General features: G+C 39.7%; 1 protein-coding gene across 1 annotated transcript; it reads right to left on the bottom strand.

Moving 5' to 3' along the window:
- Positions 1-4,198: 4,198 nt before the first annotated feature.
- Positions 4,199-8,986, bottom strand: LOC134820186 (uncharacterized). The gene is made up of 7 exons (XM_063830408.1): positions 8,854-8,986; positions 8,462-8,601; positions 6,980-7,117; positions 6,664-6,799; positions 5,850-5,948; positions 5,097-5,204; positions 4,199-4,594 (listed from the first exon to the last, which is right to left on the bottom strand). The coding sequence occupies exons 1-7, from the start codon at positions 8,959-8,961 to the stop codon at positions 4,199-4,201; spliced, it is 1,125 nt and encodes a 374-aa protein (XP_063686478.1). The 5' UTR covers positions 8,962-8,986.
- Positions 8,987-22,430: the final 13,444 nt, after the last annotated feature.

Here is a 22,430-nt window from a genome sequence, read left to right as displayed (position 1 = left end):
AGTTATACCAAAAGGAATTATTTCAATCGGGCACTCAGCAACTGAGAAATAAGCGCCAACGTAAGTGTACTTTTACTAACTACCCCCTCCCCGCTGTATATACTATATATGTATATATTAGTATTAGGGGTCGTTCGCATATTACGTAATCAGCCGAGGGGGGGGGGGGTTTCCAAATGATTACGCTACTGTAATTTTGACACAATAGCTATGTGTAAAACTGATTACGGAGGGGGGGGGGGGGTTTAAAAAAAACCCCCCCAAAAAAATGCCGTTAAAAAATTTGAACAATCCCTTACGGGACAAATTGTCGAAAACAGGGGGTTACAGAAAAAAACCCCCTTTTTAGTGCAGTCGATTTGACGTCTAGTCGACACCCTGCGAAATTCTCTAATTTAATTTTGGCTTTTGGTTTTTTTTAATGTTTTTTTAGGCACCTGGATGTATTTGTAATTTGGTATATCAACGTCAACAATATATTTATACCACTGAATCTCAGACAAGTTCTTACGAAACATTTTGACTTTGTAATGGACCCTTACATTAACCAAAAAACAAAAGTAATATTTTTAACCAAACCCCAAAATTGGGAGATAGTGGACGGTTCATATGCAAAATAATACGGATAATGTCATTATGTTCATTGTTAATTATGTTAATTCTTTAATTTAATCGGTTGCTCGCTATTCCCATTCATTCACAATTGATGATAGATTGAGGGGAACGTATACTCGGCACTTGTTTTGCAATAAACATTAGCTCATGGACAAGCTACTAATGCTGCTTTTATCTCAAAGTCAAAGTACCCTAAGTTGTAGGTATAGGTCCAAAAGCAACACAAAGAGATCTGCTGTGATTGTCTATTGATGTTATAAACCTTAATTCGTTATAACCATTTATAGCTTAAACTGTCAATAATGGTTCTACTACTACGGGGTTTTGGGCATTTTGAGGTGGTTTTGCATAATTGGGCCAAAAATGGACCTGAAATGGGCGCGGTGGCGGGCTTTTCTGCCTGTACGGTGTGGGGAATTTTTGGGTGGAAATATCTAGCTAGCTAGGCCGAACCAGGACCGCTTATTTTTTAAATATTCTTAAAGGAGAGGCGGGCCTGGGTGTGTCCCACGAATGGATAGACGATGAAAATGAGGTATAGACAGGACACATGTGAGTAGTCGCTATTGTCACACCGGTCTGGAGTAGTGGCTAATGGGACACACCGGTCTGGTCCAGCTCCTCGGCAATTAGGCGTTAGGTTGCGGTTTTGCGGAAATTGACATTGTGGTGATATTGTGGTTGGGCAAATATTTCATTGATGAGAAGTTTGGAAATATGCCCTCTTATTTGGGCAATAGTCGGGAACTGTCCAAGAAAGTGTTAAACAGTCTAAACAGTCTCACTGATGCTTGATTTGCAAATGAAGTGGGGGTGTTTGTGCACTGTGCAGGCCACAATGTCCCGTGATAAGGTGCACTGCAGTTTTTCTGTTTATTTTGTTGTTGTTTGCTATGTGTAGGTTTTTGATGATTGTTTGAACGTGTTTGCGCCGAGTGGAACACATATACTTTTTATATGGTCATCCCCCCCCCCCCCCCCCCCCCCCCCCCCCCCCCCCCCCCCCCCCCCCCCCCCCCCCCCCCCCCTCCCCCCCCCCCCCCCCCCCCCCCCCCCCCCCCCCCCCCCCCCCCCCCCCCCCCCCCCCCCCCCCCCCCACCCCCCCCCCCCCCCCCCCCCCCCCCCCCCCCCCCCCCCCCCCCCCCCCCCCCCCCCCCCCCCCCCCCCCCCCCCCCCCCCCCCCCCCCCCCCCCCCCCCCCCCCCCCCCCCCCCCCCCCCCCCCCCCCCCTCCCCCCCCCCCCCCCCCCCCCCCCCCCCCCCCCCCCCCCCCCCCCCCCCCCCCCCCACCCCCCCCCCCCCCCCCCCCCCCCCCCCCCACCCCCCCCCCCCCCCCCCCCCCCCCCCCCCCCACCCCCCCCCCCCCCCCCCACGCCCCCCCCCCCCCCCCCCCCCCCCCCCCCCCCCCCCGCCCCCCCCCCCCCCCCCCCCCCCCCCACCCCCCCCCCCCCCCCCCCCCCCCCCCCCCCCCCCCCCCCCCCCCCCCCCCCCCCCCCCCCACCCCCCCCCCCCCCCCCCCCCCCCCCCCCCCCCCCCACCCCCCCCCCCCCCCCCCCCCCCCCCCCCCCCCCCCCCCCCCCCCCCCCCCCCCCCCCACCCCCCCCCCCCCCCCCCCCCCCCCCCCCCCCCAACCCCCCCCCCCCCCCCAACCCCCCCCCCCCCCCCCCCCCCCCCCCCCCCCCCCCCCTTACGAAATTAGTTTCAAATAAATTCAGCAATTGTGCGTTAGCATAAATTTGATTTACAAAATTGGCTGTTTAAGCGGGGGTATCAAATTAAATATAATATTGATAATCAAGAAGACTTGTGTTATAAATTTTATCTATCAAATGTATTTATACCAGGATTGGGATCGAAAAGACAGAATACTTAAATCCAAAACACCCTAAAGATTTAGCCACATAACTTACATATTAGCTACGTGTTTATCAATAACACGGTAACCCAGTCTGTATCACCCAAAAATCAAAAACAAATGCACGAATCCTGGCACGTAGGAACTGATTAACATGGCACAATTAAAGGGAATTTATATTCAAATAACCAATCACTCACAAATATTCTCTTATCAAACCAAGCTAAAAATGTTGAGATACAAAAAATAGACCGTTCCTTCGAAACATCACGAAATAACCAACATCCATCGCAAACCGATTAACCGACAAAAGCGTAGTAGAACTAAGAAATTTTTATCAAAAATATATCAAAAGGATCTCAACCAAAGAAAGTCTTGAATACAACATTGAATTTATATCATTTAATGAGACAGACAAGTCCCCCAATTTGGCCTCATGCTATCGACTCCATTTCAGGCCTATTTCATTTTCATAGGTCGGAAGTAAGGACCTCTCTTAAGGTCGACTTGTTCCGCCTCAGCCAAGTTACCTAGCTTCAAGTGGGTGCTGGGGGGTCTGGTTCGGCGTCTCATCAGGATGTTGTCTGTCAAATATTTTTGGTTAGAATAGTTGGTAACACGACTCCTGTCCGGACAGCGACATCTGTCCGAAAGCGACATCTGTCCAATCAGGTACCAGAAAAAAACGACATCTGTCGAAATTGTGACCTGATTTCAATACGACTCATTTCAATTAGAGACAGGATCCTAAACGTTTATTGCTAAAAATTGTATACGTAACATGTCCAATTTGAGATATGACTCTGAGCAATAGTTTACTACCACAGTTTTTTTAATTTGATGTCGATAACTTAGGACAATGTTATTTAAATGTTATAAAAGTAATTCATATAATACAATATACAGAATCAAATCTAAAGGTAGTCAAAATTCCGATAAGCTTTAAGGAAATCATAGGGTTGCTGTAGTTGTCGTAATCATCTACAATTCTCTGAAGTGTCGATCATACGGGATCCCATTTGGGTGCACTTGGCTCATGGTAGTTCCGCCGTCCTCTTTTGGTTTTCTTCACGTCTGTAAGGGGGGCTTGATTCTGCTTTATAAGGCAATCAAGGAACTTTCAAATTAGTGGGCTTCGAGCAGGGACGCATGATGGAATCCTCATCTGTGCAGGCTTCGTGTTGATCCACATGTGGGGAGCGAAGGTTTAGGATTGTGGTTGATGTCCCGATCAAGTGTTTTGTTAGTATGAAGCAATAGCCATGTCTATAGGAAGGATGGGCTTTCAGGGTCTCAGATTCGAGGGACGTCAGTCTCCGGAACGTAGGCAATGCTCACTCCAGTCATCGCGAAGAATCCGAAAGGAGGAGTTGGAGTCAGGTACTCCTCCCAGATGTTGGTCTGTTAACATGCTTCAGGAGGCTTCTTGTAGTGGAAGTTACATCCTGTTGTAGTGGAGTGGCCCACGAAGCAACTGCGTTGTGAATGGCGAGCTGTAGTCCATGGAGGTGGATTGTGGTTGGTAGCCCCGAAGCCCAGGTGGTCTATCTCCTCGAAACAGGTTGCGGTAGAGGGGTCGTGGTTTTTTCAGGATCTGATTGCGTCTTAAGAGGTCCCAAAGAAAAGTCGGACGAGTCCGTTCGACCCATCCAGAGTCCAGAGAATCATTTGGTTCGTTGTCGGTAGAGAGGATGAGTAGTTTGCAGGAATGGAGAGGCGTTTCCAGATCTCTAGGGTTCAGAAGGGTGTCTGTTAGCTGCTTTTCTTCTTCTCTGTACCATTCTGTTGAGGGATGAACCAGCTGGCAGCCAAGCTTTTGCTCTAGATTCGTAACCCAATCCACCGACTGCTTCAGATACGAGGTATTTCGTCGGTTGATCTCCACCAGAAGCCTTTCTTTTCAAGTTCTGTTTGCTGACGTGGACGGTCGTTTCAGCATGGTGGACAGGGTGAGTGTGGTCAGGAGTAGGAGTGATCAGTTGTCTGTCCACGGTACGGATGCGGGCTCTGCAACCCTTTCGGAATTCCGAACATTTCCAGTAGGAGGTGTCGTTACTTCGCTTGTCGAAGACGTATCTGATCCTTAGGATAGGGTTCTCCGAGCCTTGTTTGCGTCCAGGGATAAACTGAAGATTGGTTGCCATTGTGGATTGCGATAAGTGATCTCCATACTGCTGTCCTACATGTACTCATGTCCTGTGATGTGATCGACAGCTTGTTAGGGTACGGCTAGCACGATCCTGTTCTCAACTAGTCAATCACGTATCGATGGATCAGATCTTAAGGGATCACATCAGCTTTAGAACGTCACGAGATTACCTGTGAGCTTGTGAAATGCGAATGTGAACCTAAATTACAATATGATCCGAAATTCGGACAGATGTCGCCAAAAACGACTCCTGTCCGACAGCGACATCTGTCCGAAATCCCTAATTCAGCTTTCGGACAGATGTCGCTGTCGGACAGATGTCGCCCAATCGAATAGTTTAATATGCGCAGCGGTTAGTGGCTCACAATCTGCATTAGCGGTTACATACTCACAATCTGCCGGTTACAAATAAAAACAAGCTAGATAAAATCTGCACAGAAACGTCCTTAAAACATAAGAATATCAATCTGTTAACTGACCTGAACCCAGAACATGAAAGCGTTGACAAAGAGCGGGACAATGAGCATTACGACGACCACCTCCAACTTTCCATGTCCTTTCAGCGGCGAGAACAGAAACTTCCGGAACTGAAGAGTTAGAAAATGTCAGCTTGCCAAAACAATGCCTGATTATTCTATTCAGGATATACGGTCCGTTTATTTCGGTTATTTTAACGGTCTCATCGAAGTGACGTAGAAGTGTGGTTTAAAGGAGTTATCATTTTCAACGAAGAATTACACAGATAACCACTAATACAGTTCATGTCACTTTGTAACATAACCCGGTTTCATTTTCCGAAATGTATTTCCGACTTCGTGTTTGTCACATACAACTTAAAAGTACAGTCGAGAAAAAATAACTCAGTTTATACCACATTTCGACGGGTCCGAGAACAAAGCTGTTAAATAACGGCCTCCTAAACTGATCAGTTGCATGGATACGTGAGTAACGTGCAGTATATCACTATTACAGCGACCAGCGATGATTGACGGGACTTTCGCGGACGTGACTGATCGTCTGATCGAATACGAGCGCGCGCAAAACGTACAAGCAAGCTGCGCGCCGCTATATATCTAATTATGCCCAGAGCGCGAGAACATGTAGTGTAACGCTTGTGCGCGTTCCTGTTTACGCATCAAAATTGTGTCATATTATGTCACAGATGACCTAATTAGGGCTATTCCGAACAATGGCAATCAAATTTGAATTAACAAGCATTAACAGAAACTTACATTAGTCCAGAACGGTATCAAGACCAAGGGAGACACTAAAAGCTTCTGAATTATCATTATCAGGAGATAAATTCCACATTGAGCCAGCCAAGCTTTAGCCTGAGTAAGAAGTAGTCTTAGCCTTGTTACACGTAATTTTATAAATAAAAGTAGAGGGTTATTTCTCCAGAATTTAAAACGAAATGACGACGGATATAAGATACTTTTGAGGTTTCATTCTTACGAAATTTATAATCCGGGTTTATTATGACCTATCACGTAAAACTAATAGCGTAGTGATGTGTAAGCTAACTAAGGAGGAGTATTACAAAATATTATCACTAGATTACTTGATTATTTACTATTACGAGAACTTGAGCATAGAGAGCAGACAGTGTAAATCCGGGCTATATAATAATCGAGTGTATATGATATTGCTGTGTAAGATCCCTCATAGAAAAGTGTCTCTTAAAATTATTAGCCTATTTGTGTAAAATCTTGTATTTGTTATATTGTTGACACTAACTAATAAGTAACTAATGAGTAACTAATAAGTAATTAATGATAACTAATAAGTAATTAATAAGTAACTAATAAGTAACTAATAAGTAACTTATAAGTAACTAATAAGTAACTAATGAGTAACTAATAAGTAATTAATGATAACTAATAAGTAATTAATAAGTAACTAATAAGTAACTAATAAGTAACTTATAAGTAACTAATAAGTAACTAATAAGTAACTGATAAGTAACTGATAAGTAACTGATAAGTAACTAATATGTTACTAATAAGTAACTAATAAGTAACTAATAACTTAAAACTAATAACAAACCTGTGGTGGGTTGCCGTATTCACCACTCTTAAGATGAGCATTGCTACTATCACGTAACAAATACCTAGATAACGTTATCAGACCATACAGTATTAGCAGTCCAATGGTCATGTCAATAAACATATTCACGAAATACCTGGGGGAGGAAATAATGATAATTTTTGGAAAGAGCATTAAAAATTGTCTTACACTCCTATACGAATCAAAACTTAAGCAGCAATCGGATTAAATTGCAAAATAGAAGGCACATTATCCCATATATGGCAAATCATTGATTTTAATTAATTAGACCGACTAAAAATACGTAGCTACATACAAGGAGCAGGGGTCCTGGTTTGAGAAGAAGAGCTGGGAAGCCAGAACGTTGAAAACATGTATAAAACCTGCTCCGATAGCTTGTTTACTAACGTCTAACAGCCACACCATAACACTTCTCCTCTCGTATTTAGGTTCCCTGGGGAGTGAGGTTTAAAGTGAGGTTCTGCTACTCTCTCTCTCTCTCTCTCTCTCTCTCTCTCTCTCTCTCTCTCTCTCTCTCTCTCTCTCTCTTCTCTTTCTCTCTCTCTCTCTCTCTCTCTCTCTCTCTCTCTCTCTCTCTCTCTCTCTCTCTCTCTCTCTCTCTCTCTCTCTCTCTCTCTCTCTCTCTCTCTCTCTCTCACCCTCCCTCCCTCCCTCCCTCCCTCCCTCCCTCCCTCCCTCCCTCCCTCCCTCCCTCCCTCCCTCCCTCCCTCCCTCCCTCCCTCCCTCCCTCCCTCCCTCCCTCCCTCCCTCCCTCCCTCCCTCCCTCCCTCCCTCCCTCCCTCCCTACCTCCCTCCCGGCCCTCCCTCCCTCCCTCCCTCCCCTCCCTCCCTCCCTCCCTCCCTCCCTCCCTCCCTCCCTCCCTCCCTCCCTCCCTCCCTCCCTCCCTCCCTCCCTCCCTCCCTCCCTCCCTCCCTCCCTCCCTCCCTCCCTCCCTCCCTCCCTCCCTCCCTCCCTCCCTCCCTCCCTCCCTCCCTCCCTCCCTCCCTCCCTCCCTCCCTCCCTTTGGTCAAATGAGAGGGGGGAGGCAACACAAGAGGACCAGCTTCTGGTTGAGATACAGACCGCACCAAAAGTGCATCCCTTTTCTGGACCTCACTTATTTCGCAAAAGCTGCTGACAGGCCCTGATATACATTTTAAATCGCATTATTTGAATCCTCTTTAATTAAACTGTGCTTGAAAATGATCCCTATTTCTAAATAGGCCTATTGCACGAGCAAAATCCTCAAACAAATCCGCCAACAATATCTCACTGCAGCTGCTATTCTTCGCATTTTGACATTAACTTCAACTTTTTTACAGACATAGGTGACACTAAATTGTTCACAGCGATTTAAATTTAAACTGCTCAAAATTGTATGGTGCCTGCACATTAAACGTAGCTACGAGTTTCAAAATAATTTGAGCAGTTTGCCTCATTCGTCAAATTTTAAGCACCACTTAAATTTTGAACCCAAGTCAAAAAATCATGTATTGAAGACATGATTAAAACACTTAAAGATGCAAATCAAAATGCTGCAATGTAATTTTTATAAAATAATTCTGTAGAAAATAATGTATGAAAAGAGATATAATTTTGTTTAAACATAATCAATAATTACATCACAATGAACATAAATTACATTAAAATTAAAAGACCTGCATGCAATGAAAGAAGTACATTTAATGCATGTCTTTCATTTTAGTTGTACAGTAAGTATAACGATGTTTAAATTTGATAGTGTATTTAACGGTTTTAACTTTAAGAACAAACCAAAACTCTGGGGTAAAACCTCACCTGTATCTCTTGAGGACAAGGATAGAGAAAGCGATGGTGGCAAGCAGAAACTGAATAAGAAAACCAAAACTATCTGTCAAGTTACATTCTTCCGAAGAGGTAGAGTTGGTGGTGTTGTTGCTTTGACTAGATTGTGTTACCTGGAATTTAATAGTTTATAATCTGTTTATTACTGGTTTATTACCGGTTCATTACCGGTTTATTACCGGTTTATTACCGGTTTATTACCGGTTTATTACCGGTTTATTAACGGTTTGCTACCAATTTATTACCAGTTCGAGACTTGTCAAAGTCTGGTGTTCTACTGTAAGTATTCTGTTACTATAGGAGATAATGCAAGCTATAGGATATAATGCAAGCTGAAAGAATTGATGTATGTTTTAAAAGCAAACCTTCATAAGTGAAAACAGGGCCAGAAAGAAAAGTGATGTTGTAGTGACCATGATCAGGAACATGAACACATTTTGACAAAACTTTTTCATTTTCCCATCGACAGCCATCTAACAGCAATCATCAACATCCTCCTGAATATTACAGTTACAATCACCATTATTGTCCCAAGAAAATTCCACATATTTTGTCAGAAACCTCGATTAAACTTTTTGTTAAACCGAGCGAATTAAGATAACTAAAAATGTATCATAATATTGGTTGTTTCAATACCAGGTGCAGTGATCGATTACCAAATATTCCCGAAGAATGTTTAGCTAAATATACAACACTGTTATTACAATGTAGATACCACTTCCAGTGGAAGTCTTCCACGAACCCAATGTTGCGAATTTTCTGGTTAAATCGTTACGTCTCTATTTTACTAAAATTGTTTTACGAAAAAAACAAATTTTCTTGTCATTATCATAATCAATATCATTATCATAATCAATATCTATCATACTTTGTTACTCCGTATCTTGAAGCAAGAAATAGGAATCAGAGGAACTGCTCTTAGCTGGTTCACCAGCTTCCTTAAAGGACGTTGTCAGCGGACTAGACTCGGCAAATCTGTCTCTGAAACAATAACTGTCCGATTTGGCGTACCTCAGGGCTCTGTTTTAGGCTCGGTACTCTTCAACATCTATATCAGATCGTTGTACAGATGTGTTAAAGAATCTGGTTTCTCCATTATTGGTTATGCAGATGATCATCAAATCATGAAATCTTTCAAACCCTCTGATCAGGTCAAAACCTTAACCAATCAGCTGAGAAACTGCTTCTTGAGGATAAAGAATTGGATGTCACAGTACTACCTGCAACTGAATGATTCTAAAACACAACTCATAGTCTTTGGACCTAGTAAAGTGCTCAGTGAGATAGAACTTCATGGCGTTGATATAGCTCCTAACACTTTGGTGATGTTTGTGCCTACTGTTAAGAACCTTGGATTAGTAATGGACAATCAGCTGGTATTTGATAAACAGATCGTAAATCTCAAGAAGAAATGTTTTCATACGTTACGTAATATCAGAAAAATCAGATTTCTACTGAGACCCAAAGATCATTGTTAACAGTCTAGTAGTGTCATGTCTAGATTACTGTAACGGTCTGTTCTTTGGTATCGGCGAGAAGCTGCTGCATCAGCTCCAGTTACTTCAGAATGCTGCTGCAAAAGCTGTCACTGGTAAATATAAACATGACCATCTTGATGATGACCTGATAAAGCTTCACTGGTTAGATGTAAAGAAAAGGATTGTCTTCAAAATCTTATTACTATCTCACAAGTCACTGTTAGGATTGGCACCAATTTATCTGCAGGACATGTTCAAGTATGCTCATCACCCAGGTCAAGATTCATGTGAGATTGCGAGACAGGCTCATCGCACAAAATCTTAAAATAAACATAGAAAAAAATTAACAAAAGAATGTGTGAGAAAATATAAAAATGTAATTTAAAAGATTTAAGCGACACAAAAATTTGCTTAAGACTTTGTAAATTCGGAACTTAGTGCGGTGTGAGATCACGTGGTTAAAGTATAACAAGTATATTCAATTATTGCGAGATTTTGACGATTTGATATAAAATCTCACCTCCCTATCGCGAGTTTAACCACGAGATTTCGGCACCCTCTTTCAGCACTACATATCCGGTCGCGCGCTTGCATTTTTATAATAATATTCCTCATCTTGCTGGCCCCTTCGTCTTTATCATCAAGCCGACTTTTTATGGTCATTGAACTTTTGGTATTGATTGTTTTGAATTATTACTGGTTGTGTTACTCTGACGGCTTACTTTTCTGTACTGTCTAGGTCTTAAAGGATACTAGTTGTTGTCGATATTAATCGGTTTATAAGATAAAGATTCACAGTGGTTACTATAGTTACCATGGTTACCATTAAAGGAGGTCTGGTAACGGTCGAAATCTCAAGGTACTGTTCCTGGCTAAAGTCGACTCAATATTTCTCAGAGTATTCTTAATACTGCCATAGGCAATGCCTATTAGGCATAGTGAATATTTCTTCATAATTAAAAGTTTGAAAAAGGGTCTTTTCAACTGTAGAACTGACTTATTAATCCTAACAGGTAATTAACTCTGGATCCTCATCAAATTGATTCCGTTCTAAATTCTAGCCTTAAAACAAAACAAACATTACCAGATAAATCCGTTTACCATAATTTGACATGTTCTAGTGCGAACAAGGCCTTCCCCGGACAAATCCTTAAATGCCAGTCTTCTCTAGCTGAAGTACGAACAGTATAATTTATCGGATAAAGTATATTACAATGTGCTCTGATGATAATTTTAGTAAAATAATTAATAATTGCCAAAAAAATGACCGTCGACGAGGTTCGAACCGTAGCCAATTGCTACGCAATCGCGCCCTAAACCATTGTGCTACAATAGGCATATCAGATTTACAATATGTAACTCTATATACTTCATAAAAATACGCACGTAAATTTTCGAGCGACATAAAGCGACATACTTACAATTTCGCTCACAAAGGGACTCGCGAAATCTGAAATCTTTTTAAATAGAGAATAATTTGTGGAGCAAGAAATCTTGCAGGCTGGGTAGGGGGGGGTGGGGGTGGTGGGGGGAGTACATTTCACCACTGCACGTGACACGTGAAAATCGCACTTTTAGTCTCAAATCCAATCTCATCGCACTTTTTTTAGAATCTTGATAGGGGGCTCATCATGGTCACTCATTGAAGCTTATTGTTCCTTCTTGTAATTCAAAGTTTGGTGAGCGTAGCTTCTCTGTAGTGGCTCCAAAGATCTACAATCGTGTGCCTGTTACCATCACCTCTGCTCAATCTTTGGAATGTTTTAAAGCTTTTCTAAAAACTTACCTTTTCAAAATGTCTCCAGATGAACTTGAAAAACTTTATCGATAACTATTGTGGTCATATTTGGAATTCGATCTTTGCATAATATATTTAAGTACCATTTTCGGGCTTTAGTATTGACGATATATTTTCAAGCATATGTTATTTTTTAGCTCAGTATTCATGATATTTTCGGGGATGACTAGTTCAAACACTGCTGAGTATATAAGATTTATCTTAAAAGCGGTGTTATTAAATTTCAATTTATTATTATTATTCGATTCGTTACCTCAATCAATATAGTCAAATGTCAATTCATAATATTACATCTTAGAGTTGGTTATTCATATTAAGATATTATTACACATTTTTAATTCATCCTCAAAAATAAAATTTAAAATAAAATTTAAAATAAAATTCAAAATAAAATTCAATTTAATAAAGTTCAAAATAAAATTCAGCGAATATATCCCAAAATTTTCTTATCAATCCAAATTTGGGAAGAATAATTTGAAACAGCAGCTGCAGCGGTCATTCTTCGAATAGAATGTCCATGGCAATGGAAATGTATCCCAAAGAATTTCATTATTCTGGTATAAAGGTCTTCCAGCCCAGCTCATCGGAAGATAATTACCCAACGGAAACTCGTCCCACCTTTCTTGTCTGCAACTCCATTCTACTACGAGATGCATATATATATATATATATATATTAGCACTTATCTCATTATGATAATGTATTTCCTCTGAGTAATCATTGGGGTCAGTAGAGAGAACAAAATTAGCATGCTCTTTAGCAGGTACTGTTTTTAGGACAAATCCACATTTCCCTGGTTTAGTACAATTCGACAAAGCCTTGACACTTTGACAGAGAAAGTGTAACTTAATCTCTTGTTCAAAAACAGAAAAAATGTCTTTGATTATAATACCTTTATTACACATTATTTTCCAACCTGTCTCACAAAGATCTTCACAGGACGTGATTGCATAGAAAAATTCACTCGAAGGATCTGATTTATGCAAAAGACTACATAGAAATGATTTAGACACTTTTCTCCACTTCCGTTTTTTTCTAATTTCACGAACCTTGTTCAGAAAGTTTGGTGAACATTTGACTGGAGACCCCTCGTTGGCATTCATCCAAGTCCATATTCCCACAAAAAACATCCACAAATTCAAAACTTCGTCGGATGTACCCAACCAATCAACAACTTCATCAAATGTTAAGCTAGTGTTAAGAGTATGAAACATATTTGGTATTATGTTACTGTCAGACAATTGAGCAACACCAGATGTGCTGGCAATTGAAGTCACAGATTCCTTGGGTAGCACTGCCTGTTTGCATGATTTTCTTTGAAGTCTAAGCAGCCACTTCAAATCATCATTTGTACCACACAGCTCCTCTAACATACCAAACAGTCTCTCATAAAGCTGAATATTGTTTTTAAGACAATAACTCAAATCAATATTTTCCAGAGTATATTTGAAGTTGGTTAGATCCAAAGTTCCCTGGTTAGATGAACTAGCAGTAATTTTTTCTGTAATAGGTTTTACAATGTATTCTACATTAGTTTTTGTCAGCTCAATGATCAAATCTAGTTGTTGGCAAGACAGAGAGGTCAAGTTTTGGAGATATCTGAAGATAAATTCCCGTTGTGACTCCCCATTCAGTGACTGGATCTTTTTAAGAGCAATCTCGACTAACTGTCTAGATTTGAGGTTAGATAAAACATAAACTGCTTCATCAAATAAGAAAATCAAATCTTTGAACGAAGCTTCTTGAATAGCTTCAGTCATATAATTTTCAAACTGATCAAGACATCTGTTCACCAACCAAGACATCTTAAAAACATTGGCCAATTTATAGATATCTCTGAATACATCTCTAGCAATAAGTGGAGTTTTCCCAGTGTAGGCAGCATGAACGAAATATCTAACAGTTTTCTCACTGAACTCCTCCATATCAACACTGGTCAGATGAAGAGTTGTGGTCATGTGATCTATCACAGGACTGTTGAAAGATAGGATCACTGAACTGGCTGGTATCACTGCCCCCTGACTTGCCTTTAGTTCCAGGGTACTGTGGGTCGGAGAGTCCAGTAACTGGATACCAAAATTCATTGGAACAAACACTTTTGACATTTCACCTGAAATGTTTCGATTATGTATGTACTTATATTACAAAATATATAAGTATATTATATACAATTAATGTAAAACAAAATTAAATCTATATTAATTAAATTAAGAGGATGAAAAATAATGGTAATCCCCTCAGCAGCCATGCAACATCTTCATCCTGCTGAAATACAATTCTAAAATAACAATTCAATTTTTGTCTTTTGAAAGTACCACAATTTAACTGTTCATTTAATAATCCGAAATTTTGTTGATTCTGTATATGGTGAACGGACAACAAATCACTCCAAAGAGAGTTCAGTTACTAGGCAACACAAATCCTTAAAGAATGTAGATATCATGAACATGAATGTGAAAATGACAGAGGGTTGATTTTTAAGGTTTCTGGATTAAATCGTCTCTAAAATTATCTAATTGAGGTCCTAACTTTATTTCAATCAATTTTTTTCTGTCAGTTGTTCGAGCTAGAAACCACTGCAGGCAGGTTGGAGAAAAAACTATCAAGTAATTGCAAGTTTAAACAGGTCAGAGCAGTATATTGGTGTTATCCACAGACGCAAAAAAGAAGAGACACTTTTATTTTAAAATTCAAATAAATTGTACAGCAGCATTACAATTATATTTACAATTACATTTACACAAGACAAAATTATTTATACAATGAGGCAATAGATGTGGATACTGGCGGGGAAGTGATCATTGTTTGTTTACGTTTTGGTGGCGCCTCTATTAAGCAGGTCAAAGAGGTGATCATTGTTCGTTTACGTTTTAGGTGGCGCCTCTATTCAGCAGGTTGAAGATGTGATGCAAATTTTGTATTATCGAAGGCTTGTACCACTTGTAATGCTTGTAACGCCTTCTTGTTACCCCCCTTTGAAGGTCCCGAATTATTTTCTGAACGAAAGCTCAAAAATAACCGAGAAATCGACCTTCGTATTAACTCATTTTGATGACTGTTTCTGATCTAAAATTGCACGAGAAATCGATTTAACTAGGTTTCAGAACCTATAAACACTTCCTTCTCCCTCAAAATTGATGTTTTATAGTTAATACGAGCAACAAGCAACATATATTTTGATCCTTCGGTTCTACTCATGACCTAACTCTAAGGAGTTAAGCTGAAACCGAAAGATCGAGGCAATCAATTTTTTGTGCAATGTTAGGTCAGAAACAGTCATCAAAATGAGTTAATACGAAGGTCGATTTCTCGGTTATATTTGAGCTTTCGTTCAGAAAATAATTCGGGACCTTCAAAGGGGGGTAACAAGAAGGCGTTAAAAGTGTTACAAGCCTTCGATAATACAAAATTTGCATCACATCTTCAACCTGCTGAATAGAGGCGCCACCTAAAACGTAAACAAACAATGATCACCTCTTTGATCTGCTTGCGCTTAATAGAGGCGCCACCAAAACGTAAACAAACAATGATCACCTCCCCGCCAGTATCCACATCTATAACATGATGAATAAAGGTTATACCATAAGGGACGAGTGGGTTGTTTAATGTCCCCTGTCATATAATATAAGTATATAACCTTGTAGGGGTTATAGATGACAAACCAAAATTTAAAACATCTGTATCAATACATTTCAGCTGATCCAAAACATAGCAGTGATACCATAAAGAAATTGCAATTGGTGCCGAAAAACGTTTTAACGTCTTTCGGACACTTCCTTTTTACAAATTTGGGTACAATAAACAAAAAACATACGTATCATCCTTTCCATATTCATGGACTGGAAATGTATTCCAAAGAAGTCCATTATCCTCTTGTACAGGTCTACCAGCCCAGCTCATCGGAAGATAATGACCGGTGTGCATGTTGAAAATCTTTAGCTTTTTGCGCCATTGCACTAATAGATGTAAATCTTTAGTATCTATATCATTATGATAATGTATTTCTTCTGAGTATAAGTAATCAATGGGATCAGTAGAGAGAACGAAATTAGCATGCTCTTTTGCAGGTACTGTTTTTAGAATAAATCCACATTTCCCTGGTTTAGAACAATTTGAAAAACCTTGGAATCTATGGCTGAAAAAGGATATCTTAGTTTCTTCTTTCAGAAGGGAAAAAATATCCTTGATTTCTTCAGTAAATGTGATTTTCCATCCTGCTTCTGTTAGCATAGCTGTACAAAGATCTTCACAGGTTATTACTCCTCGAAAAAATTTATAGGAAGATTCTGATAGGGGAACAAGATTTTCAAGAAAATTTTCGGAAACTTTTCTCCATTTCCGCTGTTTTCTGATTTCACAAACTTTTCTTCGTAACTTGGGTGAAATTTTTACTTGAGTGTCTTCATTAGCTCTCATCCAAGTCCATATTCCCTCCAAGAACATCCAGAAATTTGAAACTTCGTCAGATGTACCCAACCAATCAACAACTTCATCAAATGTCAAGGTAGTATTAAGTGTGTGAAACATATTTGGTATTATTGGTGTAGCTGTAGCACAAGGTATGTTACGGACACTAAGACACTGAGTAACTCCAGAAGTGGTGGCAGTTGAAGAGATTAATTCCTTGGATGTTGTTGACTCCTTAATAGATTTTCTTTGAAGTCTAAGCAGCCACTTCAAATCAACATTTGTACCACACAGTTCCTCTAACATACCAAACAGTCTCTCATAAAGCTGAATATTGTTTTTAAGACAATAACTCAAATCAATGTTTTCCAGAGTATATTTGAAGTTGGTTAGATCCAAAGTTCCCTGGTTGGATAAACTAGCAGTAATTTGTTCTGTAATCGGTTTTACAATGTATTCTACATTAGTTTTCGTCAGCTCAATGATCAAATCTAGTTGTTGGCAAGACAGAGAGGTCAAGTTTTGGAGATATCTGAAGATAAAATCCCGCTGTGACTCCCCATTCAGTGACTGGATCTTTTTAAGAGCAATCTCAACTAACTGTCTAGATTTGAGGTTAGATAAAACATAAACTGCTTCATCAAATAAGAAAACTAAGTCTCGATATGAAGGTTCTTGGATAGTACCAGCCATATGGTTAAACTGATCAACACATCGGCTCACCAACCAAGACATTTCAAATACGTTGGCCAACTTATTAATATCTCTGAATACATCTCTAGCGATAAGTGGAGTTTTCCCAGTGTAGGCAGCATGAACAAAATATCTCACAGCTTTCTCACTGAACTCTTCCATATTCAAACTAGTCATATGAAGAGTTGTGGTCATGTGATCTATCACAGGACTGTTAAATGATAAGATAACTGAACTAGCTCTCACTACTTTTCTTTGTTTTGCTATAAGCTCCAGGGTACTGTGTGTCGGTGAGTCCAGTAACCGGATACCAAAGTTCATCGGAACCAAATCGTGTGGAGACATGACACCTGAAATTTTTTTCGGTTATGACTATGTGTAAATAACAAAATAATACAGACTAAAGACAAAAGGATAATTAAGCGTAATAAATAGTAATAAACACAATTTGAAAATGATAACAAGGTGCAATTTTATCAGAATGCATACATGTACGAGTAAAACGATCATAAACGAACATTGTTTACATGGGACAGTTTATATTTAGTTACATTATTAGCTATTTCAGATTTAATAATAATTGTAATCGCATATTCTTGACCTTTTATGAAAAAATAATAAAATCGTTTCGGACATAATTTCCTCAGAGACAGATGTAAAATTGAGTCAGTATCACTCTCCGTAAATCAAAATAACGTTGTTAAAACACAGCTCAAAGAAAAGCAGTGCTAGAAGATTACAATATATCAATTTGATATTGAAAGGAATCCTAATTCAATGTGTAGTATCTAGTATTTTAAATTTTGAAGGCACTGCATGGCGGTGGTGTATATTTTAACGAGTTTATAATCTTTTCATACCGTCAGCAAAGTGTACAATATTCCGGCCGACTGAAAGTTTGGTCAGAGCTCATCATTGCTGATCACGAAACAGGAGCACGTTAAGTTGCTTTTATATTCCAGGGCTTTGCTATAATAATAATAATAATTACAACATTTATAAACCACCTTATAGCTAAATCATATAACTCGATATAATTTAATCCTGGAGATAAACTCCAGTGCTTTCTAAAGCGGCTCTTACATTAACTGAGCTTAGTTTAATTGAAAATTAGACATGACAAGTTCATTTTACCTATGTAAATGCAAAATCAATCAAATGTTAGAGAAAAGAAGTATGTTTTAAGTTTGGTCTTGAAAGATGTAACTGACTCAGCTGATCTTATGTCGTATGGCAAGGAATTAAATACTTTAACTGCACAGTGACTAAAAGCTTTCTCTGTGTTTACATAGTTAGGAGAGGGCGGAAAACTAAGGTAAAAATAATCATTATCAAGACGTACATTTTTAAAACTTTGCTGCCTAGGAGATATCAACTCTTTTAAGTAAGGAGGAGCTATATTATTTAAACACTTGTAGGCAAGTAGGGCAATCTTAAAATCTATTCTAAATCTAACTGGTAGAAAATGTTTATTGCTGTGATGTATGCAATGAAATCACGATGGTTGTTATCAATCTATCTGAAAACGTATATAATTTGTAATGCAATACATTATAGAATAAATGCAATTAGAAATATCAATAACAGTTCCTATCTTACTAGAAAGATTAACTGAAAACTATACTAGGAAAAGCTAAGCACAGTTACAAAGTGTAACACTCTACTCACCACAGTAGAGTTCAGGGTGATCTTGCTAAAGGGGAAAGATTGGTTAGAACAATCTCCACCCTATCTAAGTCTAAAATATAAAAGTTAAAACCCCAGAGGTATGGAACTACTAACTGTGATAGATAAATCAATTCAAAAGTCTAAAACAACAACAACATCGATTCAAAAGTATAAAAGGCTTGTTAAAAAAAACAACTTAGAAGAATAAGCTAAATATTGAATAAATTAATAATTTAACAATGTCCATTAAAATGTTATAAAATTTTGTTCATTACAATGTTAAAAGGCATTCTGAAGTATGGTGAGTTCTCAAGTCTCAAGAGCCTACTCCGTTGGGTCCAGGTCAGTTTGTAGTAAACTGCAAACCTTTAATATCTGTAGCCTAATTTCTCAATCCTCAGTCCTCACAAAGGATGCTTTCATCCTTAATCCTATACTTCTCTCTAAACAGACTGCCCAGACAAAAATATAGAGAAACACTCAAGATAGGTAGAACTTAACACATTCAGAAATACCAGTCTAGTTGTAGTATGTGCTTGGCACTGTTCTCAGGACAAAAACTTCTTCAGACATCATCTCGGCAAACTTGATACTCTCTTCATTTCCATTGGGTTCAGCTATGGGAGGAGGTTCAGGAGGGTCTTTCTCAAGTAGCCAGTCTACTTTGTCTAAATTGACCCCGGAAAAACTTCCGTCTTCTGAAATGACATTCCAGTAGTTCTTGTTCATGCTGTTGACAGTGTATCCTCTAGACTTAAGCTGAACTTTGTGCCATGTATCCGAATCAGGTTCTTGGAATACCACTGTGTCTCCTTCAATTACTGCAGTTATCGAGCCTTCATTATTCTTCATAGGTTTCCTTGCCTTTGGAGGTTTCTTTGTTTGTTTCACTTCTTCAGTAGTTCTCTCAATAGTTGTTTCTGGAGTGTCTTTAACTTCAACTATTGTAGGCTCTGCAGTTCCACCAGGTAGGTTGTTTGTTGTTTCCTGTGGTTCTTCTTGATCTGTCGTTCTAGTAATGGTTTGGATCTCAGGTTTTACTTGAGCACTTATCTCTTCAGGATCAAGATTTGGAATGTTGAAGTCTCTTAGAGTAGAATTATGATTAGAGTTTGTTTCTTGAGCTCTGGCTTGAGATCTCTCTTTACTATTCATCTGCTTATCTGCTTCTTGTTTTGGAACCATCACGTTTTCTTCCTGAATTGGGATCGCATAGTGACCTGATTTAGTCAACTCTAGCTTGTAATCTTCTCCACGGATGGTAATGGTGTCTGTCTCGAAATTAAGTTGTACTCCCATGCACTTCATTGACTTCAAAGATAATAGAAGAGGTATGTCACTGTTAACGATGTGTACTTCAAGCCGAATTTTGTGGGTACAAATTGTGACTGGGATGATCACTTTCTTAGAAGATTCTAGGGTTCCTACTCCAAATCTAAAGATGATTTCTGCTGGGAATTCTTTAACAGTGCTTCTTGTCTCGTCATCTAGAGAATCTAGAAAGCATGAATACCAGTTTTCCCCGGCTACTGTTCTACTTGCTCCTGAGTCTAACAAAGCTTTATTGACAGTTTCTCCGGCTAGAAAAGCAGCTTCTTCTTCTTGACGGACGTTCCATTGGAAGAATATGGGTTTCACTGTAGGCATAGGTTCTTCATAGTATTCTTGGTTGTATCCGTAAAACTCTTCATTGTTGGGAATCATGTCTGACAGATAATAAGGAATCTGCTGGTTGTAATAGGCTGGGTTGGGCGGTCCTTGTCTGTAGCCTGAGTGTTGGTTATTAGGCATGGTGTGTTGCTGGTAAGGCGGCCTTTGGAAGTTCATCGGCTGTCTGAAAGGAGCTCTAAGAGGGCAGTCTCTGATCCAGTGTCCTGGAGAGTAGCACCCGTAGCAGACCTGTCTGTTGTCATTCCTCTGACCAAAAGGTCTCTGTTTTCCTCTAACATTGTTTCCAGTTCTGTTCCTATTGAACATTATTTGCTCTTCTGGGAGAGTATTTGAGTCTGTTGTCTCTTTTTTACCAGCTTCTGTTGGAAGTTTTCTATTGTCTAAAGCTAGATAGCATGGCTCTGCTTTCACTTTAATAGGAAGACTGTCAGATTCTTCTACTTTGGATTTATTGAGTTGGGAATCAGCCAATCTCATGAGTGATTTCTTCATATCTTCCATTGTCATAGCTGTGCAGGTGGCTCTAGCTAACTTCTCATCTGCATTGGACAGATTGGCAGCTTTTAGTAATTTATAGGCCAGCACTAGTTCAGGAAGTGTCACTCCTTCTGTCTTCAGTTCTCGTTCTAGACTCTCGAAAATCAGGATAAACTCAGTCATTCTCTGTTCTGAGTTTCTTTTTAAATTTTCAAATCTTTCATATTTTCCAAGAGTATCATCACTCTCTAGGTAAATCTCATCTAACTGGGCTATAAGTAGCTCAACACCGACTTTAGTCTCAGGTGGCTCAGCATCAGCCTTCTTGGTCTTAAGAAGTACTTCATCTATGGTTAGAGCGATGTCTAATGCTTTGTCTTTGAGAAACATGATCAGTATCATTGCTTTGTGTTCCTCTGACACCGTTGATACAGTTGCCCATATCTTAGCAAGCTGGCGGTACCGTTTATAACCAGTCCCATCAAATGATGGTGTGTCCTTTGACATCCTCACAGTAGTTGACGTAGTTGTAGTTGATGTAGTTTGAGTTTTAGTTGACGTCGTTGTAGTTTGAGCTTGCGCTTGCTGCTACCACTGTTTATTGCTGTGATGTATGCAATGAAATCACGATGGTTGTTATCAATCTATCTGAAAACGTATATAATTTGTAATGCAATACATTATAGAATAAATGCAATTAGAAATATCAATAACAGTTCCTATCTTACTAGAAAGATTAACTGAAAACTATACTAGGAAAAGCTAAGCACAGTTACAAAGTGTAACACTCTACTCACCACAGTAGAGTTCAGGGTGATCTTGCTAAAGGGGAAAGATTGGTTAGAACAGAAAATGAACTTTCTTAAGTAGTGGAGTAGTGTGTGCCTTTCTTCCTCTCCCGAAAATAAATCTTACAGCAGAATTTTGCACCTTCTGTAAACGACTTAAATCATAAGAGCTCAGTCCAAAATATACGCTATTGCAATAATCAATTCTAGAGAGTACTAGAGCATGAACAAGCTGAATCTTAAGGTTAAAAGACAGTTTTGATGCAATAAACCACAAATTTCTGATCTGAATAAGCATATTTGTGTTACCTATATGTCGCAATACGATCCTTTTACTACCATTTCATATAACAACGGTTCCAAAAAGGGTTCAAAAAAGGGTTTCAAAAAGAAGCAAGAAGACTGGCCCTTGTTAAGAAAATATGTTAGTGGTGTCGAAGTAATGTAACGGGATGACGTACTAAATGGTAAAATTATAGTACAGACGTATAACAGTCCAGTTAACTAAATTTGCTTATTCTTTCGAAAAATGTACTTACCTTTTCTGAATAAATTTTTTAGCTTTATAACCTACTAAAACGCGCGCCGAGTTGGACTCGTCGACGGTCAAACAAATATTTTACGATTATCATTCATTAAAATGAACTCAGAGATGACATTACCTTCGGTAGATCGGCGAGATGCACCACTGTGCCTCACCGAGCTGCGAAGGATTGACATCGTGAATCAACTGGGGACCTCTTGACGGATGTTACTCGTCTAAATTTCTTCGAAGTAGCGCGCGCCGGGTCAGATCATTAACAATGGTCAAGGGACCTCAGGCTATCATGTTCATAAACATATAGAGATTCGGCGGAATGACAGGCTGAGCGCGGTCCAGTACACAGTGATATTTTCCTAACTTATTTGTTCCCTGATAGAATGTAAAACATAAATAAATTTAGTTTTCATAAGTATACGGC

The sequence above is a fragment of the Bolinopsis microptera genome, chromosome 8 (assembly GCF_026151205.1).
Source record: "Bolinopsis microptera isolate Bmic1 chromosome 8, MBARI_Bmic_1.0, whole genome shotgun sequence".
Taxonomy (NCBI): Eukaryota; Metazoa; Ctenophora; class Tentaculata; order Lobata; family Bolinopsidae; genus Bolinopsis; species Bolinopsis microptera.
This window is presented reverse-complemented; position numbering and strand designations above follow the sequence as displayed.

Bases quoted from the DNA above. Each gene is read 5' to 3' on its own strand.
- LOC134820186 (XM_063830408.1), bottom strand. From the start codon at position 8,961: ATGGCTGTCGATGGGAAAATGAAAAAGTTTTGTCAAAATGTGTTCATG. The intron at 8,602-8,853 runs GTTTGCTTTTAA...ATTAAATTCCAG, and splicing joins CCCTGTTTTCACTTATGAAG to GTAACACAATCTAGTCAAAG. The intron at 5,205-5,849 runs GTAAGTTTCTGT...CTAACTCTTCAG, and splicing joins TGATACCGTTCTGGACTAAT to TTCCGGAAGTTTCTGTTCTC.